Genomic DNA, 15786 nt, shown 5'->3' with positions numbered 1-15786 from the left:
CCTCTCGTCGTATGTAGACGGAGGTGCAACAGCTGAGGGATCTGTCTCCAATAAGACGCTGTATATACTCACGAAGCAGAAAGTGCTGAGGCGGGAATAAAAATGGTGCCGCCTTCACTTTGAGATTAAAGTGCGCACTTTGCACTAAACAAAATCACAGCCGTATCTTCAGAGATGTTTGGCATTAAACATATATGCACAATTTTTTAATGTTGTACCACATACATTCATTGTAAGCTCTCTAATAAAACACGGAACAAGCCGTGACAAAACTTCTGTTACCAGATATATCTTAAAATGGATTATTAGAGGTTCATTAGAAACTCCCTATAAGAGCCCACAGAATAGCACACGACCCGCACCTGTAAACAGAGGTGCTGCCGCTAACAAAGGTGACTAACTGGCATTCAGAAGCTAAATACTATAAGATGCCTCTAAGGTACTCTAATAGTGTCTGCCCCACAGAGAATAAATTAAACAGGCAAAAGTCCCCCATCCTTAGCCATTAGGCCCCCCTCACTTAGACCACAAGCCATCGAGGGATAAGGGAATCCAGGGACTTACCAGTCTTGCAGCTTTATCAGCAGCCTGTGGTCTGGCAGAAAAATTTTCATCGTGACAGGGACCTTGGGCTTCAGGTGCAGGGCAGGAACGTTATCCCAGGCCTGACAGATCCAGATGGCCTCTGACAGGGACCTGGAGATAAAGGAAAAGCAGAGTAACCAACCCTGGTTTTCCAAATAGGGGTTAGCATAAAAGTTGGAGTTAAAGTAAGGACTACCTCACCGACCTCCAACAGCTAATAGCCACCATTACTCTTACTAAAGAGGATTACATGGATACAGCATTCCCCCAATCCTTGCTTGCAGGGAAAAGTACAGATTAAAGGATTAAAACATAATTTATGCTTACCTGATAAATTTATTTCTCTTGTAGTGTATCCAGTCCACGGATCATCCATTACTTATGGGATATTAACTCCTCCCCAACAGGAAGTGCAAGAGGATTCACCCAGCAGAGCTGCTATATAGCTCCTCCCCTAACTGCCATTACCAGTCATTCGACCGAAAACATGCAGAGAAAGGAAAACCATAGGGTGCAGTGGTGACTGTAGTTTAATGGAAAAATTACCTGCCTTAAAGTGACAGGGCGGGCCGTGGACTGGATACACTACAAGAGAAATAAATTTATCAGGTAAGCATAAATTATGTTTTCTCTTGTTAAGTGTATCCAGTCCACGGATCATCCATTACTTATGGGATACCAATACCAAAGCTTAAGTACACGGATGACGGGAGGGACAGGCAGGCTCTTTATACGGAAGGAACCACTGCCTGAAGAACCTTTCTCCCAAAAACAGCCTCCGAAGAAGCAAAAGTGTCAAATTTGGAAAATTTGGAAAAAGTATGAAGAGAAGACCAAGTTGCAGCCTTGCAAATCTGTTCAACAGAAGCCTCATTCTTAAAGGCCCAAGTGGAAGCCACAGCTCTAGTAGAATGTGCTGTAATTCTTTCAGGAGGCTGCTGTCCAGCAGTCTCATAGGCTAACCGTATTATGCTACGAAGCCAAAAGGAGAGAGAGGTAGCCGAAGCTTTTTGACCTCTCCTCTGACCAGAATAAACGACAAACAGGGAAGACGTTTGTCGAAAATCCTTAGTTGCCTGTAGATAAAATTTCAGGGCACGGACTACATCTAGATTGTGTAGCAGACGTTCCTTTTTCGAAGAAGGATTAGGACACAAAGATGGAACCACAATCTCTTGATTGATATTCCTGTTAGTGACCACCTTAGGTAGGAACCCAGGTTAGTACGCAGAACTACCTTGTCTGAATGAAAAATCAGATAAGGAGAATCACAATGTAAGGCAGATAACTCAGAGACTCTTCGAGCCGAGGAAATCGCCATTAAAAACAGAACTTTCCAAGATAACAACTTGATATCAATGGAATGAAGGGGTTCAAACGGAACCCCCTGTAAAACATTAAGAACTAAGTTCAAACTCCATGGTGGAGCAACAGTTTTAAACACAGGCTTGATCCTAGCTAAAGCCTGACAAAAAGCTTGAACGTCCGGAAACTTCTGACAGACGTTTGTGTAAAAGAATGGACAGAGCTGAAATCTGTCCCTTTAAGGAACTAGCGGATAAACCCTTTTCTAAACCTTCTTGTAGAAAAGACAATATCCTCGGAATCCTAACCTTACTCCATGAGTAACTCTTGGATTCGCACCAATATAAGTATTTGTGCCATATCTTATGGTAAATCTTTCTGGTAACAGGCTTCCTAGCCTGTATTAAGGTATCAATAACTGACTCAGAAAAACCACGTTTTGATAAAAATCAAGCGTTCAATTTCCAAGCAGTCAGCTTCAGAGAAATTAGATTTTGATGTTTGAAGGGACCCTGGATCAGAAGGTCCTGTTTCAGAGGTAGCGACCAAGGTGGACAGGTTGACATGTCCACTAGATCTGCATACCAAGTCCTGCGTGGCCATGCAGGCGCTATTAGAATCACTGATGCTCTCTCCTGTTTGATTCTGGCAATCAATCGAGGAAGCATCGGGAAGGGTGGAAACACATAAGCCATCCCGAAGGTCCAAGGTGCTGTCAAAGCATCTATCAGAACCGCTCCCGGATCCCTGGATCTGGACCCGTAACGAGGAAGCTTGGCGTTCTGTCGAGACGCCATGAGATCTATCTCTGGTTTGCCCCAACGTCGAAGTATTTGGGCAAAGACCTCCGGATGAAGTTCCCACTCCCCCGGATGAAAAGTCTGACGACTTAAGAAATCCGCCTCCCAGTTCTCCACTCCCGGGATGTGGATTGCTGACAGGTGGCAAGAGTGAGACTCTGCCCAGCAAATTATCTTTGATACTTCCATCATTGCTAGGGAGCTTCTTGTCCCTCCCTGATGGTTGATGTAAGCTACAGTCGTGATGTTGTCCGACTGAAACCTGATGAACCCCCGAGTTGTTAACTGGGGCCAAGCCAGAAGGGCATTGAGAACTGCTCTCAATTCCAGAATATTTATTGGTAGGAGACTCTCCTCCGGATTCCATTGTCCCTGAGCCTTCAGAGAATTCCAGACAGCGCCCCAACCTAGTAGGCTGGCGTCTGTTGTTACAATTGTCCAGTCCGGCCTGCTGAATGGCATCCCCCTGGACAGATGTGGCCGAGAAAGCCACCATAGAAGAGAATTTCTGGTCTCTTGATCCAGATTCAGAGTAGGGGACAAGTCTGAGTAATCCCCATTCCACTGACTTAGCATGCACAATTGCAGCGGTCTGAGATGTAGGCGTGCAAAGGGTACTATGTCCATTGCTGCTACCATTAAGCCGATCACCTCCATGCATTGAGCTACTGACGGGTGTTGAATGGAATGAAGGACACGGCATGCATTTTGAAGATTTGTTAACCTGTCTTCTGTCAGGTAAATCTTCATTTCTACAGAATCTATAAGAGTCCCCAAGAAGGGAACTCTTGTGAGTGGAAAGAGAGAACTCTTCTTTTCGTTCACCTTCCATCCATGCGACCTTAGAAATGCCAGTACTAACTCTGTATGAGACTTGGCAGTTTGAAAGCTTGAAGCTTGTATCAGAATGTCATCTAGGTACGGAGCTACCGCAATTCCTCGCGGTCTTAGTACCGCCAGAAGAGCACCCAGAACCTTTGTGAAGATTCTCGGAGCCGTAGCCAATCCGAATGGAAGAGCTACAAACTGGTAATGCCTGTCTAGAAAGGCAAACCTTAGATACCGGTAATGATCTTTGTGAATCGGTATGTGAAGGTAAGCATCCTTTAAATCCACTGTGGTCATGTACTGACCCTTTTGGATCATGGGTAAAATTGTCCGAATAGTTTCCATTTTGAACGATGGAACTCTTAGGAATTTGTTTAGGATCTTTAAATCCAAGATTGGCCTGAAAGTTCCCTCTTTTTTGGGAACCACAAACAGATTTGAGTAAAACCCTTGTCCTTGTTCCGACCGCGGAACAGGATGGATCACTCCCATTAATAAAAGATCTTGTACGCAGCGTAGAAACGCCTCTTTCTTTATTTGGTTTGTTGACAACCTTGACAGATGAAATCTCCCTCTTGGGGGAGAGAATTTGAAGTCTAGAAGGTATCCCTGAGATATGATCTCTAACGCCCAGGGATCCTGGACATCTCTTGCCCAAGCCTGGGCGAAGAGAGAAAGTCTGCCCCCCACTAGATCCGTTCCCGGATCGGGGGCCCTCGATTCATGCTGTCTTAGGGGCAGCAGCAGGTTTCCTGGCCTGCTTGCCCTTGTTCCAGGACTGGTTAGGTCTCCAGCCTTGTCTGTAGCGAGCAACAGCTCCTTCCTGTTTTGGTGCAGAGGAAGTTGATGCTGCTCCTGCTTTGAAATTACGAAAGGAACGAAAATTAGACTGTCTAGCCTTAGGTTTGGCTCTGTCTTGAGGCAGGGCATGGCCTTTACCTCCTGTAATGTCAGCGATAATTTCTTTCAACCCGGGCCCGAATAAGGTCTGCCCTTTGAAAGGTATATTAAGCAATTTAGATTTAGAAGTAACGTCAGCTGACCAGGATTTTAGCCACAGTGCTCTGCGTGCCTGAATGGCGAATCCGGAATTCTTAGCCGTAAGTTTAGTTAAATGTACTACGGCATCTGAAATAAATGAGTTAGCTAACTTAAGGGCTTTAAGCTTGTGTGTAATCTCATCTAATGGAGCTGATTCAAGTGTCTCTTCCAGAGACTCAAACCAAAATGCTGCTGCAGCCGTGACAGGCGCAATGCATGCAAGAGGTTGCAATATAAAACCTTGTTGAACAAACATTTTCTTAAGGTAACCCTCTAACTTTTTATCCATTGGATCTGAAAAGGCACAGCTATCCTCCACCGGGATAGTGGTACGCTTAGCTAAAGTAGAAACTGCTCCCTCCACCTTAGGGACCGTTTTCCATAAGTCCCGTGTGGTGGCGTCTATTGGAAACATCTTTCTAAATAACGGAGGGGGTGAGAACGGCACACCGGGTCTATCCCACTCCTTAGTAACAATTTCAGTAAGTCTCTTAGGTATAGGAAAAACGTCAGTACTCGCCGGTACCGCAAAATATTTATCCAACCTACACATTTTCTCTGGTATTGCAACTGTGTTACAATCATTCAGAGCCGCTAACACCTCCCCTAGTAATACACGGAGGTTTTCCAGCTTAAATTTAAAATTTGAAATATCTGAATCCAGTTTGTTTGGATCAGAACCGTCACCCGCAGAATGAAGCTCTCCGTCCTCATGTTCTGCAAATTGTGACGCAGTGTCTGACATGGCCCTAATATTATCAGCGCACTCTGTTCTCACCCCAGAGTGATCACGCTTACCTCTTAGTTCTGGTAATTTAGCCAAAACTTCAGTCATAACAGTAGCCATATCCTGTAATGTGATTTGTAATGGCCGCCCAGATGTACTCGGCGCTACAATATCACGCACCTCCCGAGCGGGAGATGCAGGTACTGACACGTGAGGCGAGTTAGTCGGCATAACTCTCCCCTCGTTGTTTGGTGAAATATGTTCAATTTGTACAGATTGACTTTTATTTAAAGTAGCATCAATACAATTAGTACATAAATTTCTATTGGGCTCCACTTTGGCTTTAGCACATATAGCACAGATATCTTCCTCTGAATCAGACATGTTTAACACACTAGCAAATAAACTAGCAACTTGGAAATACTTTTCAAGTAATTTACTATAATATGAAAACGTACTGTGCCTATAAGAAGCACAGAAAAAGTTATGACAGTTGAAAATTAATAAATTGAAAAGTTATAGCATCAAATCTTTGTAAAAAACACAATTTTAGCAAAGGATTGCTCCCATTAGCAAAGGATAACTAACCCTGATAGCAGAAAAAAAAAAAAAAAAAAAATACAGAAATAAACGTTTTTTTATCACAGTCAACTACAATCTCACAGCTCTGCTGTGAGTGATTACCTCCCTCAAAACAAGTTTTGAAGACCCCTGAGTTCTGTAGAGATGAACCGGATCATGCAGGGAAGACAATAAACTTCTGACTGAATTTTTTGATGCGTAGCAAAAGCGCCAAAAAAGGCCTCTCCCCCTCACACATAACAGTGAGAGAGATCAGTAAACTGTCATAAATTAAATAAAACGACTGCCAAGTGGAAAAAAATAGTGCCCAAAACATTTTTTCACCCAGTACCTCAGAAAATTAAATGATTTTACATGCCAGCAAAAAACGTTTAACATTAATAAATTGAGTGTTATTAAAAAGCCTGTTGCTAGTCCCTGCAAATTAGGCTAAAGTTTTATGCATACAGTATAATTCCAGTGAAGTGCCATTCCCCAGAATACTGAAGTGTAAAATATACATACATGACAGCCTGATACCAGTTGCTGCTACTGCATTTAAGGCTGAGTTTACATTATATCGGTATGGCAGAATTTTCTCATCAATTCCATTGTCAGAAAATAATAAGCTGCTACATACCTCTTTGCAGATTAATCTGCCCGCTGTCCCCTGATCTGAAGTTTACCTCTCCTCAGATGGCCGAGAAACAGCAATATGATCTTAACTACTCCGGCTAAAATCATAGAAAAACTCAGGTAGATACTTCTTCAAATTCTACCAGAGAAGGAATAACACACTCCGGTGCTATTATAAAATAACAAACTTTTGATTGAAGGTATGAAACTAAGTATAATCACCACAGTCCTCTCACACATCCTATCTATTCGTTGGGTGCAAGAGAATGACTGGTAATGGCAGTTAGGGGAGGAGCTATATAGCAGCTCTGCTGGGTGAATCCTCTTGTACTTCCTGTTGGGGAGGAGTTAATATCCCATAAGTAATGGATGATCCGTGGACTGGATACACTTAACAAGAGAAAACTTGATTTTCTTCAGAAACCATCTTCACACATCATTCCGGATGCAAAGGCAAAGAATGACTAGGGATTATGGGTAATGGGAGTGACACTTAACAGCTCTGATGGGGTGTTCTTTGCCTCCTCCTGCTGGCCAGGAGTTTAATTCCCACTAGTAATGGGAATGGATTTGTGGACTCTCCATGCCATTGGAAAGAAATATTATTACTCCACTAAAATGTCTTTTAGTGTTATATATTTATTATTATATATATATTATATAAGATGTATGGTATAAACAGCATATGTAGAAATATGGAATCTTTCAGAATCCCATGAGCTCTGTTCATACTAATATGCAAACTGCATGATGGAGACGCCGCTGGTAACTCCCTTGCTGGCGCCCTGCCTCGGATTGAAACAGGCACTCGATGTCTGGCGTCCAGATGGCTCTGTCTGTGCCACTAGACAATGTTTATTTGCAGGGTTTTGTGAAAGAATATTATCATCAGTATGTGTGTCTCTCAGCTCCACCCCCTCTGGATGCTAGGGAAGTGCTCACTGACTACATATTGAGCAACCTAAGCCTTTACTCCTTGCTTTGGCATTGGAGTCTCTCCTGTTCCTGCTTGTTGCTGAACTTCCTGCTAGTGACATTGCTTAAGTTTGTTGCTGCCTTTGAACCTTGGACTGTTCTGACCTTGTCTGTGCATGTGGCACAGTTAGTACTTTTGCTTGGACTTTCCCTGTTGCAGTTTTCCAGCTTCAGTACATTATTGCCTGCAGTGCCTATTTGTTTATCCTGTTTCAAGCATTGCTGCTGCTGCTTGCAACCTGTTTTCAGCACTTTTTATTTCCTTTGTATAGCCAATATGTTGGTACTACAGTCCTTGGTCCTGAAGTGGATCTTCCAGTACTTGGCTTTTGTCGTTCTGAACTTGAAACTGAAAATTAGCTATACTGGCTTGTACAGTTTTCTTCTGTTAACTCTTGCTTGCACCTGTTCCCCAGTATAAACTATTTCAGGACATTACTGTCTATTTGCCTGTGTAACTTTCACCTAATAAACAGGACTGTTGTATATATTTGAGTCTCCAGTCTATTGTCATATAATCAGCCCAGTTTCCTGCTAACCCTGCTATCGGGCTCCATCCTGTTAAAGAAGCCATAATTATGAGAGAATCATGATCCTCTTTTGTGCGCAAAAATAAATACATCATAAGTAGCAACACTTAATTGCATTAAAAAGACCTTTATTGTATCATATCAGGGTCATAGAACAACTAACATTTCAAGCATCCAGCCCTTAGTCAAGTCTCATGACTAAGGGCTGGATGTGTGAAACTTTGTTGACTTTTGTATGACCCTGATATGATTTAATACAGGTCTTTTAAAATGCAATAAATTGCTGCAATATGTTATATATTGGCACGCACCAACTATAGCATGCACTGACCAAGAGGTGCTGTAGTTTTTATAAGGTTTCGCAAAAATAAATACCCCATGAGAGACGTGGTTAATGAACCTACCATTTTCTGTTGTGTTGAAGCAGAGAAATAAATTTTGGTATAACCTACAAAAAGATAAAAAAGAAATAGTGTAACAGATTTAAACAAAATATGGTGAGTCAAAGTAAAACATTAACAAGGAATGTAAAATGAAACATGGTTGGCATAATCATGTTGAAATTTGAAAACTACAATTTATCAAGAGCTAATGTAAGTTACTGCAGTTGCGCAAAATTGTGTTCATGTGCTATATAATGGAACAGGATCAGAAATGGGCACACGCAAATCCTCCCCTAAATAATAATAAAAAAATAAGTAGCACACAATACTTTAATACAAAAAGCCTTTTAAAGAATCAAACTTATAAGCAAAATAGTTTAGCTTAAGCTTTCAAGTGTAGTTTAAAATCATTCAAAGAATCCATTTACAAAATAAGTGTGCACTTAAATCTGCAATGAGGTACACTTATAGGAAATAATTGCAGGGCTCACAGAAAGCTGAGCAGTGTGAAGCTAAAACTTAAAGGGACACTGAACCCAAATTTTTTTCTTTCATGATTCAGATAGAGCATGCAATTTTAAGAAACTTTCTAATTTACTTCTATTATCAATTTTTCTTCATTCTCTTGCTATCTTTATTTGAAAAAGAAGGCATCTCAGCTAAGGAGCCAGCACATTTTTGCTTCAGGACCATGGACAGCACTTGTTTATTGGTGCTGTCTAATCAGCAAGGACAACTCAGGTTGTTCACCAAAAATGGGCCGGAATCTAAACTTACATTCTTGCTTTTCAAATAAACATACCAAGAGAATGAAGAAAATTTGATAATAGGAGTAAATTAGAAAGTTGCTTAAAATTGCATGCTCTATGTGAATCACGAAATACATTTTTTGAGTTCAGTGTCCCTTTAAAAACAGCAAAGTGCAATTATACTATCACAACAGCACAGTCTTATGGGAATGATATGCTGAGCAATTAATAAACCCTAAATCAGAGAATTGAGAAAACAGATATTTATTAAGCTCATAGATAAAATACAGTTAATGTGCAATGTCCTCAAATCTCTGCTTAAATGAAAGCTTTAAAGATCTTAAACTACGACACAGTTAAACTTCTAAAAGAGGCCTAGATTATAAGTGGAGCACAATTGATAACACATTGTTTACTTCATGTATGGCTTGTACTACTCTGATATATCGCTGTTTTAATTAGTCTGTAACCGGAACGATTCTTGGGACATATATGAAGATGCAAGTTTGACAGTGAGAGTCTTTGGTGAGCTAGAAACCATGGAAACAGTGGTTTCAATTCTTTAGTTATAAGTTGTACTTCCCCTTTTTTGATCACCAGAGTCCTCTGTCTAACTTACTCAGGGACATTCTATATTTACACATCCACATATACGTCTACAATAATGACTATGATGTCGGACAAAACACTTTTATCTGAAGCATCAGCTGCTAGTAATAATACTTCTATGGAAAGTTTCTTTTCATTATCCAAGATGGATGACAAAGACCTACAAAATATGGAATTAGAGGATTTGTTTGGACTTGATGATCCAGACACACAACTGAGTGAATTGTTTACCCAGATGGAACACTTATGCCTTAAAAAACAGAGGCTTAAGCTTGATATTTGAATTTTAAATAAATATGTACAACTAAGGATGATACCAAGGGGTTTACAAGTATTTAAATTCCCTACATTTGAAACAACTGACCAGGACTTTATTTGTGAATGGAACAGTGTACTGTCAGAGTGTTCATTAAGGCTTATGCATTTACTTGTTAAATATAAAAGTGTACAAATATTGCAAGTCAGACAACAGATAGAGGAGCTACAGACAGAATTAAACAAATTCTTGCAGGTAGATACCTATGGTCAGCTAGATAAAATTTTGCAGAACACAGTTGAGGAAAATAAACTGGATATTATACACATCAAACATTCCAAATATCTTAGGGATAAGAATGATTATTCCTCAAACCAAGTTTATATATGGCACAGGTGAAATCGCCGTAGATTGAATTACAAGAATCACCAACAACGGCAAGCTAACACACTCATAAGTGACACTAACACTAAATAAATTGCACAACCAAATAAAAACAGAAAGGGCTCAAAGAAACGTAGATAGAACAAGGGAAGAAGAGTAACCTTTAGTGAAACAGAGCCAGACACTACGGATGAGGGTGGCTCACTTTCTGCTTTCTCTAGCTCATTTGATGAAAACACAGGGTCAGACTTAGAATCTGCAGACATAGTAGCCAGTACGGGAGTTAGTTCAGTAAATATAGCCCCTACAGTCCCTGTACCCCAAACTACAAAGACACAAGTGACACATAATTAAAACCTGGGAGCTAAACCAAAAACACAGGGAGTAAATAAGATAAATAATACAGACAAATACTCACTTAAACCCATTTTAACTAAAAATGATGATGTGCAAACTACTACCAGCCAAGTTGATAGCCAGGTTTTTCAGCAGGCTTCAGGGATAGGAGATGGAGGAGGTCAAAAGGTAATTACCACACAGAGAGGAAAAAGCAAATACCTACTAAGGAACAACAAGATATAGAGCAAATAAACAACTCAGGAATAATTCATCTTTCTACACACCGTTTAAGTGAGGTAGAAATGAAGGTACTGGGATATGGCCTAAGCTTCTGTCCAAAAAGAACCTTTAATTTGTTTCAGACCATTCTTGATGTTAATAAGTTTGTACGTTCTCTCACACTGAAGAAATTCTATTTCTCTAATAGATTAGAGACAAAACATGGGAATGGTCTGGAAGTAGAGCTAGACTAGAATTTTGGGGATGCATGTACATTATCAACCCTCAGGGAGCTCGAAAGCGAGCAAATAGAGGAAACTACAGAATCTGTGAAAGGTAAAAGCATGAAACCGAATTCAAAATTATATCCTATCCAAGCTCGTGGAAAACCACTTGAACTGTTCCACAAAAAGGTTTTAGAGCACCTTATGGCACTCTCATCCTGTCCAAATACTCATTCCAATCTTTCTAAAAAAGAGAGGGATGCCATTGTGACTTTACAAACAAATAGGGATATCATTGTCAAAGATTCTGTTAAGGGTGGGAGTATAGTGGTTATGAATAGACAGGACTATATTCAAGAGGCTCTACGTCAGCTAAATGACCCAGAGACATACGATTCACTCAGCAATAACCCAGTTAAACGTTTTCAAAGGGAACTTTCTTCCTTGTTGGATGATGGACCATACTTAGGGATGATGACCAAAAAGAGAGTTGATTGTCTATATGTTACTAATCCAGTAACCCCGATATTCCATCATCTACCAAAGACACACAAAGGTCTACAGAATGTCAAGGGTAGGCCAATTGTCTCGGGTATCGGCTCCCTTTTGGAGCTTCTATCCGAGTGGTTGGACTCCTTTTTGCAACCTTGAGTCCTTAACCTCCACTCCTATTATAAGGATACGACACATATACTCAGACTGATTAACGACTTTGAATGGAATAGCGAATACAGTTGGCTTACCGTCGACGTTGTATCACTATATTCAACAATACCCCATGTTCTGGGTTTACAAGCCATTTCCTTTTTTCTTGACAACGAGACAAATCTTTCTAGAAGCAACAAATTGTTTCTCATTAGGGTGACGGAATTTTTATTAAATCACAACTATTTTCTCTTCGAGGGGACTTTCTACCTGCAGAGACGTGGGACAGCAATGGGGGCAAAATTTGCCCCTTCCTACGCAAACCTATTTATGTGTTGGTGGGAGCTGTCCCATGTCTATGCGGGTGGAGGTCCCTTCGAGGAGAGAATAGTTTTTTACAAAAGATAAAATGATGACTTAATATTAATCTGGAAGGGTGACCAAAATGATGCTGAATCCCTTATGAATCATTTAAATTTAAATGATAAAGGTCTATCATTCACCCATATTTGGGATAAGAATGAGGTGGTCTTCTTGGATCTTACCCTCACCGCTAAAGCCTCTGCAAAAAGTGTAATTACTAAACTCTATAGAAAACTGGCAATCAATTACTTCACGCTGACAGTAACCATCCAAAGCACGTCTTTAAGGGCATCGTGAAAGGCCAAATGCTCAGAGTTAGACAAAATTGTTCAGAACAATCAATTTTCGAACAAGAAGTTAAAACACTGAGCGGACGTTTTGCGGATAGAGGGTACTCCAAACAAATCATACTGGAGGTTCAAAAATATATAGTCAAGGTAAATAGAAAAAGCCTACTCGAAAAACCAGCAAGTAAAAACAAACAAAACAAAATTTAAGCTTACCTGATAAATTTCTTTCTTTTGCGATGTACCGAGTCCACGTATTCATCCTAACTTGTGGGATATTGTCCTTCCTGACAGGATGTAGCAAAGAGAGCACCACAGCAGAGCTGTCTATATAGCTCCCCCCTTAACTCCACCCCCCAGTCATTCGACCGAAGGCCAATGAAGAAAAGGAGAAACTATAAGGTGCAGAGGTGACTGAAGTTTACATAAAAAAATACTATCTGTCTTGAATAGACAGGGCGGGCCGTGGACTCGGTACATCGCAAAAGAAAGAAATTTATCAGGTAAGCATAAGTTTTGTTTTCTCTTGCAAGATGTACCGAGTCCACGGATTCATCCTAACTTGTGGGATACCAATACCAAAGCTTTAGGACACGGATGAAGGGAGGGACAAGACAGGAACCTAAACGGAAGGCACCACTGCTTGCAAAACCTTTCTCCCAAAAATAGCCCCCGAAGAAGCAAAAGTATCAAAATTGTAAAATTTGGAAAAGGTATGAAGCGAAGACCAAGTCGCAGACTTACAAATCTGTTCAACAGAAGCATCATTTTTAAAAGCCCATGTGGAAGCCACCGCTCTAGTGGAGTGAGCTGTAATTCTTTCAGGAGGCTGCTGTCCAGCAGTCTCATAAGCCAAACGGATGATGCTTTTCAGCCAAAAGGAAAGAGAGGTAGCCGTAGCCTTTTGACCTCTACGCTTTCCAGCATAGACAACAAACAAAGAAGATGATTGGCGAAAATCTTTAGTTGCCTGCAAATAAAACTTCAAGGCACGAACCACGTCCAAGTTGTGCAACAGACGTTCCTTCTTAGAAGAAGGATTAGGACACAGAGAAGGAACAACAATTTCCTGATTGATATTCCTGTTAGAAACAACCTTAGGGAGGAACCCAGGTTTGGTACGCAAAACCACCTTATCAGCATGGAAAACAAGATAAGGCGAGTCGCATTGTAATGCAGATAGTTCAGAAACTCTTTGAGCTGAAGAGATAGCAACTAGAAACAGAACTTTCCAAGATAAAAGCTTAATATCTATGGAATGCATGGGTTCAAACGGAACCCCCTGAAGAACATTAAGAACTAAATTTAGACTCCATAGCAGAGCAACAGGTTTAAACACAGGCTTGATTCTAACTAAACCTGACAAAAAGCCTGAACGTCTAGGACATCAGCCAGACGCTTGTGCAATAGGATAGACAAAGCAGATATCTGTCCCTTTAGGGAACTAGCTGACAATCCTTTTTCCAATCCTTCTTGAAGAAAGGACAAAATCCTAGGACTCCTGATCTTACTCCATGAGTAGCCTTTGGATTCGCACCAAAAAACATAATTTATGCTTACCTGATAAATGTATTTATCTTGTAGTGTATCCAGTCCACGGATCATCCATTACTTGTGGGATATTCTCCTTCCCAACAGGAAGTTGCAAGAGGATCACCCACAGCAGAGCTGCTATATAGCTCCTCCCCTCACTGCCATAGCCAGTCATTCGACCGAAACAAGACGAGAAAGGAGAAACCATAGGGTGGGCCGTGGACTGGATACACTACAAGAGAAATAAATTTATCAGGTAAGCATAAATTATGTTTTCTCTTGTTAAGTGTATCCAGTCCACGGATCATCTATTACTTGTGGGATACCAATACCAAAGCTAAAGTACACGGATGATGGGAGGCACAAGGCAGGAACTTAAACGGAAGGAACCACTAGAACCTTTCTCCCAAAAACAGCCTCCAAAGAAGCAAAAGTGTCAAATTTGTAAAATGTGTGAAGCGAAGACCAAGTCGCAGCCTTGCAAATCTGTTCAACAGAGGCCTCATTTTTAAAGGCCCAGGTGGAAGCCACAGCTCTAGTAGAATGAGCTGTAATCCTTTCAGGGGGCTGCTGTCCAGCAGTCTCATAGGCTAAGCGTATTATGCTCCGAAGCCAAAAGGAGAGAGAGGTTGTCGAAGCTTTTTGACCTCTCCTCTGTCCAGAGTAAACGACAAACAGGGCAGATGTTTGACGAAAATCTTTAGTAGCCTGTAAGTAAAACTTCAAGGCACGGACTACGTCCAGATTATGCAAAAGACGTTCCTTCTTTGAAGAAGGATTAGGACACAATGATGGAACAACAATCTCTTGAATGATATTCCTGTTAGAAACCACCTTAGGTAAAAACCCAGGTTTGGTACGCAGAACTACCTTGTCTGAATGAAAAATCAGATAAGGAGAATCACAATGTAAGGCAGATAACTCAGAGACTCTTCGAGCCGAGGAAATAGCCATCAAAAACAGAACTTTCCAAGATAAAAGTTTAATATCAATAGAATGAAGGGGTTCAAACGGAACTCCCTGAAGAACTTTAAGAACCAAGTTTAAGCTCAACGGGGGAGCAACAGTTTTAAACACAGGCTTAATCTTAACCAAAGCCTGACAAAATGCCTGGACATCTGGAACTTCTGCCAGACGCTTGTGCAAAAGAATAGACAGAGCAGAGATTTGTCCTTTTAAAGAACTAGCTGATAAGCCTTTGTCCAAACCCTCTTGGAGAATGGACAATATCCTAGGAATCCTAACTTTACTCCATGAGTAACTCTTGGATTCACACCAATAAAGATATTTACGCCATATCTTATGGTAGATTTTCCTGGTGACAGGCTTTCGTGCCTGTATTAAGGTATCAATGACTGACTCTGAGAAGCCACGCCTTGATAGAATCAAGCGTTCAATCTCCATGCAGTCAGTCTCAGAGAAATTAGATTTGGATGATTGAAAGGACCTTGTATTAGAAGGTCCTGCCTCAGAGGCAGAGTCCATGGTGGAAGAGATGACATGTCCACTAGGTCTGCATACCAGGTCCTGCGTGGCCACGCAGGCGCTATCAGAATCACTGATGCTCTCTCCTGTTTGATTTTGGCAATCAGTCGAGGGAGCAGAGGAAACGGTGGAAACACATAGGCCAGGTTGAAGAACCAAGGAGCTGCTAGAGCATCTATCAGCGTTGCTCCCGGGTCCCTGGACCTGGATCCGTAACAAGGAAGCTTGACACCATGAGATCCAGTTCTGGTTTGCCCCAACGATGGACCAGTTGAGCAAACACCTCCGGATGGAGTTCCCACTCCCCCGGATGAAAAGTCTG

The 15786-nt window shown here is 41.2% G+C and overlaps 1 protein-coding gene across 1 annotated transcript in view; it reads right to left on the bottom strand.

Annotated features, from left to right (window-relative positions):
- Positions 1-15786, bottom strand: part of TGDS (TDP-glucose 4,6-dehydratase) — a 465953-nt gene that overhangs the window by 198783 nt on the left and 251384 nt on the right. The window contains exon 6 of the mRNA XM_053707844.1: positions 8393-8436. Coding sequence (XP_053563819.1) covers positions 8393-8436 — 44 coding nt within the window. The remainder of the gene's footprint in view (positions 1-8392; positions 8437-15786) is intronic.

Source organism: Bombina bombina, chromosome 3 (assembly GCF_027579735.1).
Source record: "Bombina bombina isolate aBomBom1 chromosome 3, aBomBom1.pri, whole genome shotgun sequence".
Lineage (NCBI taxonomy): Eukaryota > Metazoa > Chordata > Amphibia > Anura > Bombinatoridae > Bombina > Bombina bombina.
This window is presented reverse-complemented; position numbering and strand designations above follow the sequence as displayed.